This window comes from Lutzomyia longipalpis, chromosome 1 (genome assembly GCF_024334085.1).
Source record: "Lutzomyia longipalpis isolate SR_M1_2022 chromosome 1, ASM2433408v1".
In the NCBI taxonomy this organism is placed as follows: Eukaryota; Metazoa; Arthropoda; class Insecta; order Diptera; family Psychodidae; genus Lutzomyia; species Lutzomyia longipalpis.
The window spans coordinates 43,764,303-43,781,874 of NC_074707.1; the positions used below are offsets into that span (position 1 = coordinate 43,764,303).

Here is a 17,572-nt window from a genome sequence, read left to right on the forward strand (position 1 = left end):
TTCTTAAACGAAACTTAAGATTTCTTAAGTAAATTGAGCAAAATGCATTTTTTAATGACATTTTCTGATCGTCTTGAGGCATTGAAATTCGTAAAAATCATCACAAATATGCATTTTCCTCAATTTACTAAAAGATCTTAAGTTTCGCTTAAGAAAACTTAAGATTTCTTAGGAAAAAAATAATATTCTTTAGATTTTTCTTACCAAATTTTAAGCCAACTTAAGGAATCTTAAGAAAACTTTTAAAAAAATTTAACAAAACTGAAGACTTAAGATTTTTAAAGATATTCTTAGGCGAAACTTAAGATTTTTTAAATCAGTTTGAATCGAGCGAAATGCATGTTATTCGATGATTTTTACTAATTTACCTGCCTGAAAACAATCCGGAAGTCTTCGTAAAATATGAATTTGAACCGAATCAGCCTGATTAAAGAAATTCTAAGTTTTGATTGTGAAAACTAAGGAAATTCTATATTTTCATTAAAAAAAATTCAAATTTTTCTTAAGAAAACTTGAGAAATTCCTAAAAAAAAAAGTTTTTTAAGAAAATTTATGATATTCTTTGACATCTTAAGATAGTATGACTAATGAATTTTACCTAATGATCGGTACTGTGAGAACATTTTGTTCTTACAAAAAATGAAATCAAAAGTTTGTAACCATTTTGGCTATATGAATCTTGAAGGAGTTTAAAAGCCGTTCAATTAAAAATGAAGAAGAAGAAATTTCTACCCCCCCCCCCGTCGTACAATTTCAAAAGTAAAAACCCCCCCTAAAATTTGGCTCTGGCTACGCCCCTGATCAAAGACCTAGCTGGGATGGTGAAACTAATATTATATTTTTAGAAAGATAAAAATAAATTATGAGGCAATAATATCTCATTAATTTTTAATTAAAATGACTTTTCAGCCTGTTTCCAAACTCTTGCAAATTTTTTAATTAATATTTTTCATATTTTAAATTCGACAAAGCTCACCAATGATAGTTCCCGTTCAGCTCCTTATTCATATAGGATCATCCTCATCTATCCCATTTTCCCATTTAAAATTTTCACATAAAATCCACAAATTCTTTCATTTATTTTAAGAAAACTTCCTATATGCGAAAATTAAAGAATTTCTTTGCGTAAAAGGACATTTTTCGAAGAGTTGAAATTAATTCACATTTGCCCGGGGATTCGGGACTACTCTCGCATATATAGCATATACTACACAGAAAGTGATGTATATAGTATTTCGCAAAAGAGTGAAGAAGTATATGTTAGTATCATATCAAAGTCAATGGGAAGCATAATAAGTTTTAGCTCCTCTAAATGCTACATGTAGGCAGTTTTAATCCTCGCAGTGACTACCAATAAATAAAACGAACCATTTGGACAATTCCCAAAGGAAAGTTCTTGCAGTGAATTTGTGAATTTGAGCGGTGAAAATTTTCAATCAGAAGGAATGGTTCTTTTTTTCTACTAGTGTATCTGTGTGTGCACTTTCCGTGGCCCCGCAGAGGATAATAACTCTGCACGGACATTTCAATCGATTTTACACAAAATAATCAGCAAGAGCTGCACAGCAGGGATTCCGGGTCAGTGGTGTTAATTTTAAGGATCCAAATCTACAGGTAAATGATTATGTGGAATTTTATTTTATAAAAAAATTGCTAGGAAAAAACATTTTCAATATGCTACGAAGTGAGTTTTTTTGCGATTCATAAATGATTGATTAGGATTTTGCGAGAGGTTGCCTTTGAAAGCTACAAAGAGTGGGTTTCATGACGAGGAATTTTTTTTTGTGAAAAATAACTTATTTACAGCCCCCAATTAGCTGGCAGATTTCCTCGTAAATGCAAGTGAGGAAAATTATTTAAGAGAAAATGTACAAGACATTGCGTCATGGTGAGAATAGTCTGCAGTACACAATCCTGCCCCAGAATGATGACTACCGCAGTGGAACAGGTGGTGGGGAAGGTAGCAGAAAGAGGAATAGCACAACATGCAGGCACAACCGCAAAAGATCCATCGTGGCATATGTGGGGCTATTCTTTGTTGGTGCTGTAATTGCGGGAACCCTCCTGATTCCCCTAATGGTGACCAGTGATCTCATGCCAAGCCCCGCTTCGTGGTTCTACCGGGCTCAGAAGGCACGAGAGATGCGCAATCCTGTCACGGTGAAGTATCACGTGGAGAAGACGGCCTTACCACCTGGGAATTCATCCCAGAAAATAAAGAAACAGAAGACACAGTCACCAGCATGGTCAGATATGCTCAACATCACGGAATTTGAGAAGTTGTACGATGAGAGCAATGCTCTAGCAGCAAAATCAACAACAAGCACCCCACCTGTTGTGAGGTTTACGCCACATCTTCAGCCGCTGCAGTCAACCACAGAGACCACGAGCACCACGACTGGGAAGACCTCAACCGCAGCTACACCCCCAAAGCCCCAAATAATCCCATCAAATACCCCAATTCCCACCATGATCAACACCCAAAAGCAACCACTTCTATCAAGAATTAGAGACTTTACGCGCTTCTCCAGTAAACCCATTGTTATGGTGAGCCAGCAAAAGGATAAAATTCCCGTCAACTCCGCATCTGATAAGACTTTGGAAGAGAATAATTGGGTGCAATCCCACTGGCCATACGTTGATCCTTCTACATATTTTCAGTGGGTGGTAAGTACATAATTTTCTCAGAAGCTGATTGCATTAATTAATTACCTACATAATTCTTTTTAATTGCAGGGATACAACACGGAAGACAGAGTAATCTTACCTGCCGTCCTGGGAATAACTCTCATATTGATTCTCATCATTGTAGTCCTCTGTGTGATCGCGCGGCGCAAAGGAGTTTGCCAAGCATGTGCTAGAAGAAATGGAAAGAATGTCTTTGAGGTAAGTTAAAAAAAAATATCCTTTAAAGACAAATTCTGCCCCTTAATTAAAAAAAAATATTTTTTGAATAAATTTTCTGCTTTTTCAGAAACTTGAATCACAAAATGATGACAACAAAACCCTTCTTACCAATGAAAATCATTCAGAAGAGGAGTAGAGATCCCATCTCAATCTTTTAAACTAATTAATTTTCAGATTTATGAGTTGCTTGTCTTAAGTAATTTAAGGATATGGGCAAGTTAATTTATAAATTCTAAAATATTTAATTTGACTTTTGATTTACAATCTTGTCCAGAAAATTGATCTCTGTGCTGGAAGGAACTAGTCAAACTTGTGCACCATAAATAATCTAAAAAGTATTTAAATAATGAAAACTCATTCCATTAATCTCTTTTTCAAGCCATGAAAATTATTTCTCTTCATGTCAGGCTTTATGCTATAAAGATATTGCTTAAAAATGAATTTAGTTTTTATAATCTGATAAAAACATGTAAACAGTATAAAGAAAACGTATCTGTAATAATCCTAAACTAACAAAAAAATGTAATACATGAAATGAAGATTCTATAAGTCTTGTAAGTTGACGATAAATTGGTATTTAAGATGTATTAAGAAAATTAAGGATAATAAGAAAATGTACTTAGGGTAGGATATGGAACGAATTTCTGGGACTGTATTTCTTTCAGTGTGATTTCATCAAAATTAAACGGATATTTTTATCTTAATTGTGGCCGCCATATTAGATTGAAATATCTTTGTTTTTTTATATTTTTGTGATGAAGATTTTTGGATTAGGCAATCATAAATATTCAAATTTTACTACTATTTACTATTTACAATGGACTGCAAGCTTATTTTACAGCTTTTAAATACTTAAGATGACTTAGAATATAAAGCTATATCTAATAGGCAGTTGTTCAGCCATATTTGTATCAGAAAAAATAAGATCAATCTGATCAATGATTTTTTATTTTATTTTCTTTAATTTTTTAGCTTGAAAAAAAAACCTGAAAGAAGCAGACTTGTTATAAAAAGATGGAACATAAGATAAATTAATGAGCAATAACTATTAAAAACAGCCGAGCAGTATTTAATTTGGAAGCAACAGGAGGATGAAGCATGCTAACGTAAAAAAAGTATTATTCTCTGCTTGATTAAAATGATCGTATAATATTTATATAATACTTCAGAAAATCTTCTTATATGTATAAGATAATTATGCGTGTTTAATTAAAACGGTGTATTAAAAAAAGAACTAATAATGCAAAATATTTAACTGACAAATATATGTGATTTTTTTTCTTTTAAATACTTTTAGCATTCATTTTTTATTGTAAAGAAAAGCCTGTGAAAATATAATAAAATCTAGCTTGTAAGAATGATAGAATAAAAGTAAATTCTCAACTAAAAATATAATAATCTCCCAATGTTCCCAAAAAGATTGTTGTGTAAAAAAAATATTCTATTTAATGGATCAATGGGAGGATGTGTAGTGAAAGAAGAGGTATTTTGAGGAGCGAATAGAGAAACAACATATAACACATAAAAACCATAAAAAAGTATGCTGAAAGGTGCCTTTTCAACAAGATAAACCATATTTTTTTCACAGATTTATTTTCCCAAGTAATATTTTCTTATAATAACTTAGATGAACGTTTTCGATTGGAACTTTTCATCTTTATTTTTATAAAAATGAAGAAAAAACTAAAAGAACATTTTAAATGGATTTGTTGTGTGGGTGTGTACATAACTTACTCTTTAAAAAATGGTAGAGAGTAGAGCTGGTAGAGCTAGAACCAAAGAAGAAAATCCTTTAGAAACAAAAATTACTTCTATTTTATTTATTATTTGAATTTCTCAATTTTTAATTGCATTTTTAGTGTGGATTGATCCACAATTAACTAACTTGACTAACTTTTAACAAAGAAGCACATAAATATGGAGGAAAATGTAACTTTTCTTGTAATGCCGATGTACTCTTAATAATAAGGACTTAAAAAATAAAATGTAAAATTCAACAATAATGGATTTTTTTATTATATAATCTTTATTAAGCCAAATTTTGAATAAATTAAATATTTTTCTTTCTTCAATCTTCCTCGATCGCGATCGATGAAGATCATAAAAATTGAAATTCATCAAAGCGCGCGAAAACATTGAAGTGTTAACACAACATAACCTCACTTTTAAAGAAATTGCGAAGCGCAAAAGTTTATTGTTTGTGTGTGAAAAATTACACGTTTTTGCAAATAAATAATGGAAACTAGCGCGGAAAGTAGTGAAAAGAGCGAGGGACAGAGTTCAAAGGCCAAATTAGATATAAAAGAAAAGCCATTATGCCTGATAGTCCTGGGAATGGCTGGTTCCGGGAAATCAACCTTTGTCCAGAAGCTAGCACAGCAAACGTACAAGAATAAATTACCTTACATCATTAACCTTGATCCTGCTTGCAAGGAGACCTCCTATCCTGTAAATATAGGTAATTTGTTTTTATTCAAACTTAAGGAAAATATTGAGAAATAAAATTAAATTAAATTTCAGACATACGAGACACAGTGAACTACAAGAAAGTAATGAAGGAATACAAATTGGGGCCCAATGGAGGCATAGTAACATCCCTAAATCTCTTCTCGACAAAATTCGGAAAGGTTGTGGAGCTTATTGAACGTGCCGGGGAGAAGCATGAACTCTGCATCATTGATACTCCCGGACAAATTGAAGTCTTCACATGGTCTGCATCCGGAACAATAATAACCGAAGCTCTGGCCACTACATTCCCCACGATAGTTGTGTACATCATGGATGTGGTTCGATCGACAAACCCAACAACCTTCATGTCCAACATGCTCTATGCTTGCTCCATCCTGTACAAGGCTCGCCTTCCCTTTATCATTGTCATGAACAAAATTGATATAACAGAGCCGGATTTTGCATTGGAATGGATGCAGGACTTTGAGGTGTTCCAGGAGGCATTGGAAAAGGAAACAACGTATGTGAGCAATCTCACGAGAACAATGTGCCTGACCCTCGATGAATTCTACAGAGATCTCAAGGCTTGTGGTGTGTCTTCGAAAACGGGAATTGGATTTGCCAAGTTCCTCGATCTCCTCGATGAAGGGGTTAAGGAATATGAGAGGTATGAATTAAATTAATTAAAGATTTGCTTTTAAGAAAAAGATTTATTTAATTATCTTTCAGGGACTACAAAGCAGACTACATAAAAATGCGAGAGATTAAGGAGAAGGAAAATAAGCAGCGATATGAAGAGAAACTCAGAGAAGCAGCAAAAATAGGTCCTGGAAAGGAAGTTCCATTGGGTTTGGTAACTCACGTGCCTAGCGGTGTGGAGCTCTCGAGTGTCTACCTCAAACATCCCGGGGGTGATGATTCAGACGACGAAGACGACGGTGAGGAAGAAGTGAGACCAATGGACGTGGAAATGGAGGAGCAGAATTTTCAAACTTTCATCCAACAACACAAAGACAAGGTAACAAAGCAAAAGAATCAATAAAATGAATTAAGATAATTTTTTATTGAGAGCAGGATGGAGGAATAAAGAATTTCTGAATTTTGCAATATCATTCACATACTTCCATTGCGCGCTTTCCTCTTGAGGAACATCAAATGTATGTTTAAGAATTTCCGGTAAATGTTCTTGTTCTTCAGCATTTTCATTGACTTCTTTGTTCCCTCGTACCTGAATACTCAATTTCCGTGTAAATTGCTCATCTACGGCATACTTTTGATAGAATTCAATCATCTTTTCTTGCGAAATATTCCCTAAAATTTCTACTTCTTTCGCAATTCGATCAAATATATATTGCTCCGTTACAATCTCATCCCAATTCCGTAAAACTTCATCCTTTAGTTGAACGTCGGGAATGAGTTTTGTCTTAATCAGGGAATCCCTTGCGTGGTGATAGTCCTCCGTGGACATATCTTGAAGAATTTTAAGGAATTCCTTTTGGAAGTTTTCAATTCTCTCAATTACATGCTCTGTTGTGAATTGACTCTCCTGTGAATTCACAGCAACTGTCCATCCGGCTATACCACAATTTTCACGAAGATCACAGTCCACGATGTAGCCCAATTGCTCAACAGTACGGAGTTGATTGAAGAGCTAAAAAAGAAGAGATTCTTTTGAACAGTTCTTATAACCTTTTAGTTCTTCTTTAGACTTACTGGTTCCTCAAGAAGATTAACCAGAAGCTCTACGTAGCAGGAATTTTCCAAAGAGGGCTGATCAATTTGATAGAAATTCACAATGAAACTATTGACGTCATTTTTGTTAAGGCTTTTAACGCGAACACAATGATTCCCAATAGGAATTTGATAAGTTCTCTTTTCAATTGTAGATAGATCAGTGATTGGGGAACTATTTACAACATTTAGAACATTTTCTGTGATCGTTGTTGCCTCCTCCTGAGTCATATTGCCCTGAATTAAACCCTGAATCTTCAGGAACTTCAGGAAAATCTTGGAAAAATCAAGAAGATCCGTGAGAGTTATATTCTTGAGAGCGTTGTACTTTTCATATTGCGGTATATAAGCCTTTTCCACAATTGAAAGCCGGATGTCTCTATCAAGGAAATATTTTATAGAAAAATGAAAAAGAACTAATTTGAAGAATAAACTTACCCATTGAGTGTTCTCGGTTTGATCAGATTATTGTGATATTCCTCCAATTGTCTCGTCTTGAGAGCCTCGAATAACTCTTCTGTGACCTCCAAATTGACCATTTTCTTTAGAATTGCATCCATAACAAGATGAAGCTTTTCATTGTAGCCACTGACCTATTTTTGAATGATAAAAAAAGATTAAGAAGCTCAAAGAACTTTAAATATTTCTTGGAAATCTTTAAAAAAAACTTTACCTTTACGGTGAAACTCCTCTGTCCGGGAATTATGGAATACATGAGATTAGCCTCAGAGGCAGTGGTGAGCTCTTCCATGAGCAAATACTTGAGAATTAGCACAAAATAGTACATCAGGGCTGAATTCTTGGCATCCATCAGGGGCAATGGGCTGGAAAAGTTGAAATAGACGAAAGCTCGTGGTAAACCAAATCTTGTATCTTCCCTGTACCACACCTCGCAGAGATCGTCAAAACGAATGCGAATTGGTGGTTTAGGGGCGTCCATGGGACTTGTGACAGGATGATGAATTGTAAAGTCCGTTGTTATGAAATTATTTGTCTGATTGATGTCAAATTCGGGGAAAATTTCCACATTTTTCCTCATTATCTTCCATTCTTCGGGCATATCTGAAGGAAGAACAATTAATTAGGTATTAGAGGCCTTCATAAGTAAATTAACTGTACGTACCTTCAACCCTGTATTCAGTTCCAAACCATTTTTCCTTCTGATCCTTCGGAGTATCGTCGTCACTGCACCAGATCATAATATTACAGGGATCGTGGTAAATGTGATCAAGGAAGGTCTGAATCATCTCCGGGTTGTACTCAAAGAGCAAACGATTCCCATTAATAACATTCTTTGATGGATAGTACTTGAGATTCATCACTAATTCCTCAACATAATCAACGGGATTACTCTCATTGGCATATTTAAATTTCGCCTCGTCTATTGCTTGGAGTTCTTCGTAGATCTTCTGGGAATTTCCTTGCTCATGAAGGAGCTTTATGTAGGAGAAAATTGTCCTGAGGACTTCAGTGAGATTTTTGTAGCCATTATCTGTTAGATAGACGTGAATGCTGAAGATGGAAAAGAGGGAGTTGTGGCAAAACCCATCAGTTTCATCAATTTCAGCCATTAAATCCAAAATCCAGAGTTTCTTCCGCAAGTACGCAGATAGGCTGCCCTTCTTCTCGCTCTCAAGGAAATGACTCACGAGTTCCTGTGGCTTACATTTGAATTCTCTAACCATGGAGGGCAGGCACCAATTTATGTCAACTCTCTTCATGGCTGCAATGGGTTTAACGTAGTAGATTCGCTCAAAGAAGGTCATTGGAAAGACATTGGTGTGGTTGAAGCAGGAAAAATCTGACCCAGGAAGGTTATTGCACGGAATATCTGAGAAGTACTTCCTCGCAATTCGCTCCAGCTCATCCAGAGGGTAACGTGCTTGCAAGGCGAGGTACATTCGATGTGCGGAGTAGTGTCTCTTCTGAAATTCAACCACCCTATCGTGGAGTTGCTGATCAGAAATATTATTCTTCAACGTCTCAAGATTGCCCCAAGCAAAGGTATGACAGGGATGCTCCTTGTTTGCTTGGGAGCTGATTAGCTGCTCAAGCCTCACATTGTCATCCTTGCTACGTGTTACGAACTCTGAATCAACAGATTCCCTTTCACGTGTTATTGAATCTTTTTTGAGAAGAGGTTCCGCAAAGAGCCGGGAAAATATATCAAGACCACCCTCAAAGTGCTTCTCAGGGATCTCAAAGTAGTAAACAGTTTCCTCGCAATCCGTGCTGGCATTATCTGATCCCCCGTGCTTTCTTATGAATTTATCAAATTCATTTTCCTCAGGATACTTCTTACTTCCCATGAAGATCATGTGTTCCAGGAAATGTGCCAAGCCATTGATATCCGAAGGATCACTGAATGATCCGACATCAACCAGCAGGGATGCTGCGGCCATTTTTTCCTGCTCATCAGGGGCACTTGAGGATGAGGAAGCGTCTGAATCGCCGGAAAATGTGTCTGAATCCGAGGATGAGGTACTTTCACCATCATACCCATCCGATGAGAGAGAAGATGTATTAACTGAGGATTCTGAATCAGAAGATATTGCCGATGGGTCCGAAATCAGCAGAACCTTCAGATTATTTGGCAGTGAGAAGATCCTAAAAGGAACAGAATTTATTCAGAACTTACTCTTATCCTTTAATTTGTTTTTTTTTACCTATAATCTTTCTTGTCAGAGACTGATTTCTCGGGAACTTCGTAGCTCATGGCAGCCTCAGGAGTTAGCTTCATCGTAGATTTATTTAATTTTCTTTTTTTGGAAAATTTCCGGCCAAGAGAAGAAAGTTTCCGCTTTGTTAGCGATGCCAACCTGTTCATATGGAAATGAACAGATTCTCTGAACACAGCACAATAAATTAACTTTTTATTAATTTTTCTAATCAATTTTTTCACCACACTTTTTTATGAGGCTAATTTGTGGTTTTTGTACGGTGTCACGGAATTAATTCCCTAAATTGAAAACGAAAAAAAATCAGCACACAGCCACAACGTGACTTAACCTCACAAAAACTTAACAACTTTTCCAGAAGACGTCACAGATTCGAAAACTTTCGGAGAAGATCGTGCGAAAAGAATACATACTCCGTACACAATACTCGGATTTACTACTCTCACTCATTACATGCAATGAGTTTGAATAGTACATCCGAGGATGTGTTAAATTGAGCAACCACTGTATACATATTTCTCAGGGGCACAAGAAAGTTTCTTTTTATAAATCCTTCTTTGTATATTTGGGGGTGTATTTTGTGTTTCTAAGGAATAAATTAAGCTAAGAAAGTGAAAGGATTAGTGAAATTAGTTTTCTATGGTGTTTATGGTAAATTTCGTGATGTTTTTTGTGTGAAAAATGAATGAATCTGTCAAAAATGTCTCTGTTTTTGACATGCCAATATTTTCTAATTTTATATTTTGCCTTTTTACCTTATTCCATTCTATTTATCTCTCTGTAATTAACTTCTGTGTAATGATTAAAAGGTTCTTTATGTATTTTTGCTTAACTGTTACGTACCTTACTAATGGTACGGAAACAAATGGAGGAAGAGCAATTTATTTATTTATCAATGTTTACTCATTAATTTAAAGTTGTTTTATTTTTAGAATCATTTTTAGACCCTGCATTGGTTAAAACGCCCCCGTTTTTACGTCTGTAAATACGCTTAAATTGCAATTTGCAATGATGGAACCCTCGACGGGAGGAAATTTGCTGGAGGTAATTGATCTGGCCCATTCTCTGCGTCAAGAGCAGCTGTTTGTGTCGAAGGAACAGAACTTCTTTATCACCATCAGTAAGGCTCTTCAGGAGAATGCGTCAGAAGTGTCGGAGGTACATTGAAAATGTTCTTAATTAAATACCAATAAGTTAAGATAAAAGAATTAATTATCTCTCTTTCGATACAGCTCGCCTGGATTTGTGCGCAACATCGGCTGAATTTGAGTGATTTAATTGTGTCAAAGCCAGAAACGGGTCCCTCAGTATGTTGCCAAAAGGCCAATACGTTAGAAAATATGAAATTTATCAAGGCGTATCAAGCAAAGGGTCTAAAGTATCAACAAGTGTTGGCGTACACAAATCTCTTCAACTACTTGCACAGCTCTCCGTATCTCCTGGCTCAGTGCTTGGCCATTGGTAATCAACTTTCGCGCAATGTCTTAAGTTGCGAGCAAACATTCTCCATTACAAATACCATCATAAGTGGGCTCTATGGCAATGCAATTCATTCCAAAGATATTGAAATTCTCCTTAAATTGCTCAAGGAGTTGATTGACATTGAGATTGTGCCGAGTGAGACGCCACGGAGGATGCTTCGTGCTGGGAGTTGTGCCTTTTCACGACTCTACCATTGCCTACACGAAAGGATCTATTCGGCAAAGTTATTTCTCACAGCAGCTCTGTACGAGCCAATAATGAAGGTTCTTGTGGAGGATGAATTTACACTGGAGATTGATCCTGCCAAGGCATCAATTAACTATCCACCAAAGGAGAGACTTAAGAAATTTGGCAAAGAAGGAACTCCGGAGCATGAGACAAAAATGAAGCAATACATTAGGGAAACAATTTGTTCCCTCACCATCCTGACGAATAGATTCATAAAGTCTCTCTCAACGCACTGGGCACTCTTCCCGTCGACGCTCCGGTGGCTTGCTCAGACCATGTACCTCGCATTGAAGCGTTCAAAGCTCAGTGATAAGGAGATTAATGTTATCCTCACGGATATGGTCTTCACGAACTTCATCTGCCCTGCAATTGTTAGCCCTGATGTCTATAGCATTGCGGATGCTCCAATATCGCAAAATGCACGCAATAATTTAATAACAATTGGGCAGATTCTGCAGAAATTGGCGCTGATTGAGCACGAAGAGGTTGATGTGAAATTTCACGAATTGTATGATAAATTTGATAAGCAAACAATTACGGGCCTCTTAGCACAGCTAATGCCAAAGGATGAGTGTGATGTGGGAATAAGTGTAATTAGTATGTCGTCGCATACGAATGATCTATCTCGTGATAGTGTTCTTGTGACCCAGTACGAGCTGAATGTGTTTATAGACTACCTGCGTACTGTCCTGAGTTATGACGAATTGAATATTTCCGGTGAAGCGAGGCGGAAGTTGGGAAATATTCTGGAACAGCTGCCAGATAAATGGGAGACAATCATAAATGGGGATTCAGTACAACACACCGCCGCAAGTGGGGCATCGACAAAGAGTATAATTAATTTGAGGAAGAATATTGAGAGTAAATTGGCAAAAACAATGAATCTCAGCGTGAATTCCGATGGAACTCATGCGGCCAATGCAATGGCGAATAGCAGTGGGGAAGGAGATGATTTTGCCAATGTTCTCGTGATTCCCGTGTCTTTTGACGGGGATAATACAGTGCAAATGCTCACGGAGGAAGAGGTGCTAAATATGAATACAATTTCAAAGGATATTCAGGAACCTTTAATGCTTGAGAAGGGCATGGAAGATATGAATCATCTTGGTGAGAATGCAAATCAGAGCGATGAAGTTCTCTGCAGCAATCATTCGAAGCATTTGAGGTAAGAAGATCAAGATTTTAAGTAAAATTCATTAAATTTTAACATAAAACCCTTTCAGGTACTCAATATCCCACGATGATGCCTCAATTGGGAACACGTCGGATAATTTGGAGGCTGTTAGTGAGGCCCCGAGTAATCATTCAATGGCCAGTTCTCTTGAACTTGAGGAAAATGATCAAAATGACAATCTTTCGGACATGGTGTCGGCAAATGTTTCAGGACGTGGAACACCCAATATCTCGGGGAGAGACACTCCATCGTCGCAGGTGACTGAAGGGGAAAATCGTCCACAGCAAATTCCAACGCCACAAATGGCGAAGATTATCAACAAAGCTCGATCGGATATTGAGGATAAATTTTGTAAGTTTGAAATTAAGAAACTCATCGAGGGTGATGAGACAATCTCCATTATATCGGACACCTGGAGTACAGATGTCCTTGCCAGTGATTCCGAAACAATTGGTGATGCTGAACGTGATAGGAATTTCTCAACACCCCTCATCCCATCGGCTGTTATCCTTCCGGGTGATAATAACTTTGATGTCCTGTCCAATGCAACGTCCGCGCAAATGAGGCAGAATAACATGGATGAGACACAATCGGAATCAGCATGGAGTATGGATGTGCTGGCGAGTGATTCGGAGAAGATGACAGAGGTGGATACGGATGACAATCAGAGTATTGCAGCAAAGTCTGACATTACGGATGCTGGGCGATCTGATGCAGGAGATCTTCGTGAAGGGGATGCAAATCGTGCACCAGATTCGCCATTCTTCAATCCAAGGAATGCAAATGCGTCATGCAGACAAATGGATTCCCCAAGTCATGGAGCTAAGCTGCAGGATTCGGTTTTCTTCTCACTAGCTCGTGGTGGGGAAGCAGCTGCTGCGGCTGAGACAGATGGGGGGGAGTTTGAGCAGAAGCACGTATCGTCAGGTACAAAAGGACATCGGGATCAAAATCGCAATCTCTTCACGTCAAGCCTTGAAAATGCTGGTGCTATGGGTGGAGGAAGTCAACCAAACAATACTCAATACCACGGGAAATCCTCATCCAGTCAACACTCCTCCCGATCAATGCGTCAAAGCTCTTCAAAAAGCAATTCTAGTTCAAATTTTGATCAAGATCAAGACAATGGGAAGTCAGATTTTTCCTACAGGAAGCAAAATAAGGAATTCGTGGATTCCATTGCGCACCTGAGTGTCTTCAAGTCAGCTGACAATGCCTTGGATCGTTTCAATGAGGATCAAAATGAGAATTCGATAAAAACTTCCGAATACAGCAATATGTCCTACCATGATGTTTATCGCAGCTCCCAGGATTGCGTTGTGAAGACAAGTACCAACATCCTCAATCCATTTTGTCGGGAAAATCAATCAGGGGATGCAAATGGGTTTGAGGAGCATTTTAGTGAGGAACTTGTGGAGCACAGGAGGATGTCGTCAGAGCAGAGAAATGCCTCATTCGATGGGAGACGCAATGGGATGATAAGTCTTCCACCTCCAACATCCAATATCACCACAAAGAGGCAACAATGCTATACGTATGAAAATCACGAAATCATCCGGGCAACGCAGAGTCTCCGGCTGTCGGATACAGAGAATAATCATGAGAGTAGTGAGATGGATGTGGAGAAGTTCAATGGGGCAACAAATGCCAATGAGGGCTTCCTGAATGTCCTCCAGAAGACTCAATCACTAAATATTGGAACGTCGACAACAAATGGGAATATCCTGCCCAATGGAACGGTAACAAAGTCAGGGAAATTCACAGGAGCCATCCCCAAGAGCATAAGTTTCGATGAATCAGCCGATAAGAAAAATCTCAATGCTCGTCACACAGAATCTCGCTTAAATAGTTCTGGATTCTTCAATAAAATCAAGCGTGGCTTTAAGAATCGTCGAAGTCACAAGCATACCAATGGCCCTGATGGGTTTCTCAGTGAACACTCCCAGCAAGAAGATGATCTTATCACGCAGGTTGATAGCACTGAGAGTGGGGAGTTTAGACAGTCGGAATTTTTGGAAACAACTGAAGACATTCTGGCAAAGTATCGTCGAAAGGCATCATCATCGAGTGAAGCCACAAATTCCGATTCAACGGGAAGTCACAATTCCAGCAAAAGTCGGAGTTCACACGAGGGGAGTCTCCCGAAGGTGCTACTAAATCGGAATGGAGATCCCTTTTTCTACTTTACAAACGCAAAAAGGAAACTTCGAACTGTTCTATCAACAGCTGACCTCCAAACGGCGGACTTTAAGCACAGTACGGTAAGTTCTTTGAAGGTCTTCTAATCCTTAGGAGAAGAGTTAGGTCTTAGTTTTTAAACCGAAATGAATTTTCAGTGCGGAAAATCTTCCCCGATTGTGCTGTATTTGCAAATTCAACTAGCCCAGGCGCGTAATTTGAATAATCCCCAGCAAATTGCCTTTGTATCCGAGGCCTTACGGTATCTCTCTGAAATGGATATAGTGCAGCATAGGAAGTTAATTGAGGAACTGCAGGAGGATCTGCTAAAGCGTCAAACGTATCTGCAGTATTTAGTGAGATTCCGCCAGAATCTCCTTTCAACACTCGATCGCCAAGATCGCCTCAAGGAGCGTTTGAAGAATGAACGTTTTGTCTGCATGCGGCACCTCGTGAAGACACTCGTGAATATGTTTTTGGACAAGAGGGAGACACTCATTGCGGAGCTACAGAGTGAATTTGTCGAATTGACGGTTGTTGATGAGAAAATTTACCTTTTGGATCAATTTATCAACAAACTAATGGATGAACTGAGTTCAGGATATAATTCTATTGGGATGAATGAGTGGCAATTGGAAGAGGCACGCATTTGCATTGAGAGGAATCTCCTACAGAGACTCTATCGTCAAGTAATGTTCCCCAATGATGATGGGGATATAGCACGAGATCAGTAAGTTTTAATATTTATTTTAATATTTTTTCTGTGGATATAGAGGCCTGATGAAGACAATTAATTTACCGAAATGTCGCAACAAGTGTTTTAATGAATACTAAATTTAGTTTCTAGAAAAAGAAATCAGAATAATTCCTTAATATTAAAGAGCTTGAATCCTTTTTTTAGGGTTCTTCGTGAACATATCCGAAAGCTGTCGCGTTTGGTAACACCGACGCATGATAAACTTCGCATTCCACATGAGTACCTCATTGAGGCACCCTGGCCTTTTGCTCAACAGGAAATTGCCCATATTTCGGCATACAAGACGCCCATAGAGAAGGTGCAGTGCATTGTGAGGTTAGTTTCTTTTTTGGAATATAATATCTTATTTAAAGCATCTTTGCACTAAGGTTCCACCAGTTTCAAGAACTAAAATCTCTCTTTGAAAAATCAATGAATAAGAAGAAGAATTGAAAGATCTCTATGATTGGCTGACGAACGAGAGCTGAATATTCATTGGCTCATTCTCCCTCAAAGCTATTTTATAACCTGGTGGAGTTTCAGTGCAAAGTTAATTTGAATAAACTGTTTTGAACAAAGTAAAAAATTTCTTTTTCTTCACAGATGTATAAAAAGCATAATGAATATTCTTTCAATGGTATCGGATCGAGTGCCTTCAGCTGATGATCTGACTCCTGTGTTAATTTACGTTATCATTAAGGTAAGTCTACTATTAAGCCATAAAATGGGGTAAATGAGATCAATTTGGGGTTAATTTAATCATCAATAATATTCTGCTTTAAATCGGAGAAATTGAAAATAGATTTTAAACAAAATCCTTTAAGAATCTCAAATCTAGATCGTCTAGACTTTAGATCCTTGAAGACAACTCAGTTCCTTTAATATTTTTATTTTTTTGTGTGAATTCAATAGGCAAATCCTCCTTATCTTCTATCAACCATGCAGTACGTGAACTGTTTCTTGGGTGACAAGCTCACAGGTGAGAATCAGTACTGGTGGACACAGTTCTGCTCAGCTGTTACGTTTATAAAGACGCTGGATTACTGAATTAGCATCCTATCAACTCTACAACATCTTTACTATATTTATAATTATAAATTTTAAAACTCAATTTCTAAATAACTTCTTAATATATTACTAAAAAGCAAAAAAAAAAGTTAAACTGAAATGGGAGTGTCGATTTATTCATAATCTTTATGTAACGTGGTACAACGTTTACATGTAGGTAGTTATTCATAAATCAAACTAAAGACACAATAAAAAATAAAGATATAATTTATTTTTCTAAAAATTAATAAAAAAATAATCAATTAAAGTTTTTTTTTCTTCATACAGATTTAGAGTAGTTTTAAGGGTAAAAAAAAGAATGAATAAACAGCTAAATAGGGAATTACTTTATGTGTAGTTTAATAACAATTTTTTTGAGGGTGGTTTAATTTTTACAATTTGATCCCTAAAAAAAAGAACAATAAAATTCTACAAGTTTATAAAAAAATGTATACAAAAGGATTTCTCGAAAGGTTTTTTTTTAGTGAAGTTTATTTCTTATCTACAGCATGTTATGGTGCTCTAAAAAATTATACATTCTGTATTTTAAAATTTAGCTGTAATGAGGTAAAAAACTTAAGTCTGGATATTGTATGAAATGTAAAGATTGTAGGATTAAAGAACTTATATAACACCAAGATTTTTTTTCTTCTTAAAATTAAGTTCTTCGTCATTTTTAGCATTTTTTATTGTCTTTTCTTAAAGGTTTTTTGGCATTAAAGTCGCTAATTGTCTTTTTATCATGAAATCCCACGAAATAGATAATTTTCTAAAAGTAAACTTGTAAGCGTCCTTGCTGTTACAGATTATGAGATAAAGCAAAAAATAAATTTTAGAATTTCTCCGTTGATCTCAATTCTTTTTTTTTTATATCGTAGCAAAACAGCCAACCGGCTTAAAAAATTATTTAGATACATTTTTATTTAAATTCATACTATAATTATCAATTCGAGCTGCTTCTAA

The 17,572-nt window shown here is 36.8% G+C and overlaps 4 protein-coding genes across 6 annotated transcripts; 3 read left to right on the forward strand and 1 right to left on the reverse strand.

Annotated features, from left to right (window-relative positions):
- Positions 1–1,223: 1,223 nt before the first annotated feature.
- On the forward strand, positions 1,224–4,910 carry LOC129787621 (uncharacterized). Its single transcript, XM_055823344.1, has 4 exons — positions 1,224–1,614; positions 1,807–2,667; positions 2,737–2,886; positions 2,975–4,910. The coding sequence occupies exons 2-4, from the start codon at positions 1,867–1,869 to the stop codon at positions 3,041–3,043; spliced, it is 1,020 nt and encodes a 339-aa protein (XP_055679319.1). The 5' UTR covers positions 1,224–1,614; positions 1,807–1,866; the 3' UTR covers positions 3,044–4,910.
- A 132-nt stretch (positions 4,911–5,042) lies between these two features.
- Positions 5,043–6,467, forward strand: LOC129787619 (GPN-loop GTPase 1). The gene is made up of 3 exons (XM_055823341.1): positions 5,043–5,365; positions 5,428–6,022; positions 6,085–6,467. Exons 1-3 carry the CDS (start codon positions 5,143–5,145, stop codon positions 6,395–6,397), a joined length of 1,131 nt encoding a protein of 376 aa, XP_055679316.1. The 5' UTR covers positions 5,043–5,142; the 3' UTR covers positions 6,398–6,467.
- LOC129787502 (receptor-mediated endocytosis protein 6 homolog) lies at positions 6,284–17,247 on the forward strand. Of its 3 annotated transcripts, none has more exons than XM_055823160.1 (8): positions 6,284–6,373; positions 10,697–10,922; positions 10,997–12,639; positions 12,698–14,909; positions 14,985–15,556; positions 15,728–15,898; positions 16,166–16,262; positions 16,475–17,247. In XM_055823160.1, exons 2-8 carry the CDS (start codon positions 10,773–10,775, stop codon positions 16,607–16,609), a joined length of 4,980 nt encoding a protein of 1,659 aa, XP_055679135.1. In that variant the 5' UTR covers positions 6,284–6,373; positions 10,697–10,772; the 3' UTR covers positions 16,610–17,247. The 3 variants fall into 3 exon arrangements, with proteins under 3 accessions (XP_055679135.1, XP_055679133.1, XP_055679134.1); XM_055823158.1 differs by lacking the exon at positions 6,284–6,373 and adding an exon at positions 10,281–10,415; XM_055823159.1 differs by lacking the exon at positions 6,284–6,373 and adding an exon at positions 10,484–10,617.
- Positions 6,400–10,117, reverse strand: LOC129787517 (nardilysin-like). The gene is made up of 6 exons (XM_055823204.1): positions 9,753–10,117; positions 8,210–9,693; positions 7,760–8,148; positions 7,525–7,679; positions 7,069–7,465; positions 6,400–7,006 (listed from the first exon to the last, which is right to left on the reverse strand). The coding sequence occupies exons 1-6, from the start codon at positions 9,911–9,913 to the stop codon at positions 6,404–6,406; spliced, it is 3,189 nt and encodes a 1,062-aa protein (XP_055679179.1). The 5' UTR covers positions 9,914–10,117; the 3' UTR covers positions 6,400–6,403.
- Positions 17,248–17,572: the final 325 nt, after the last annotated feature.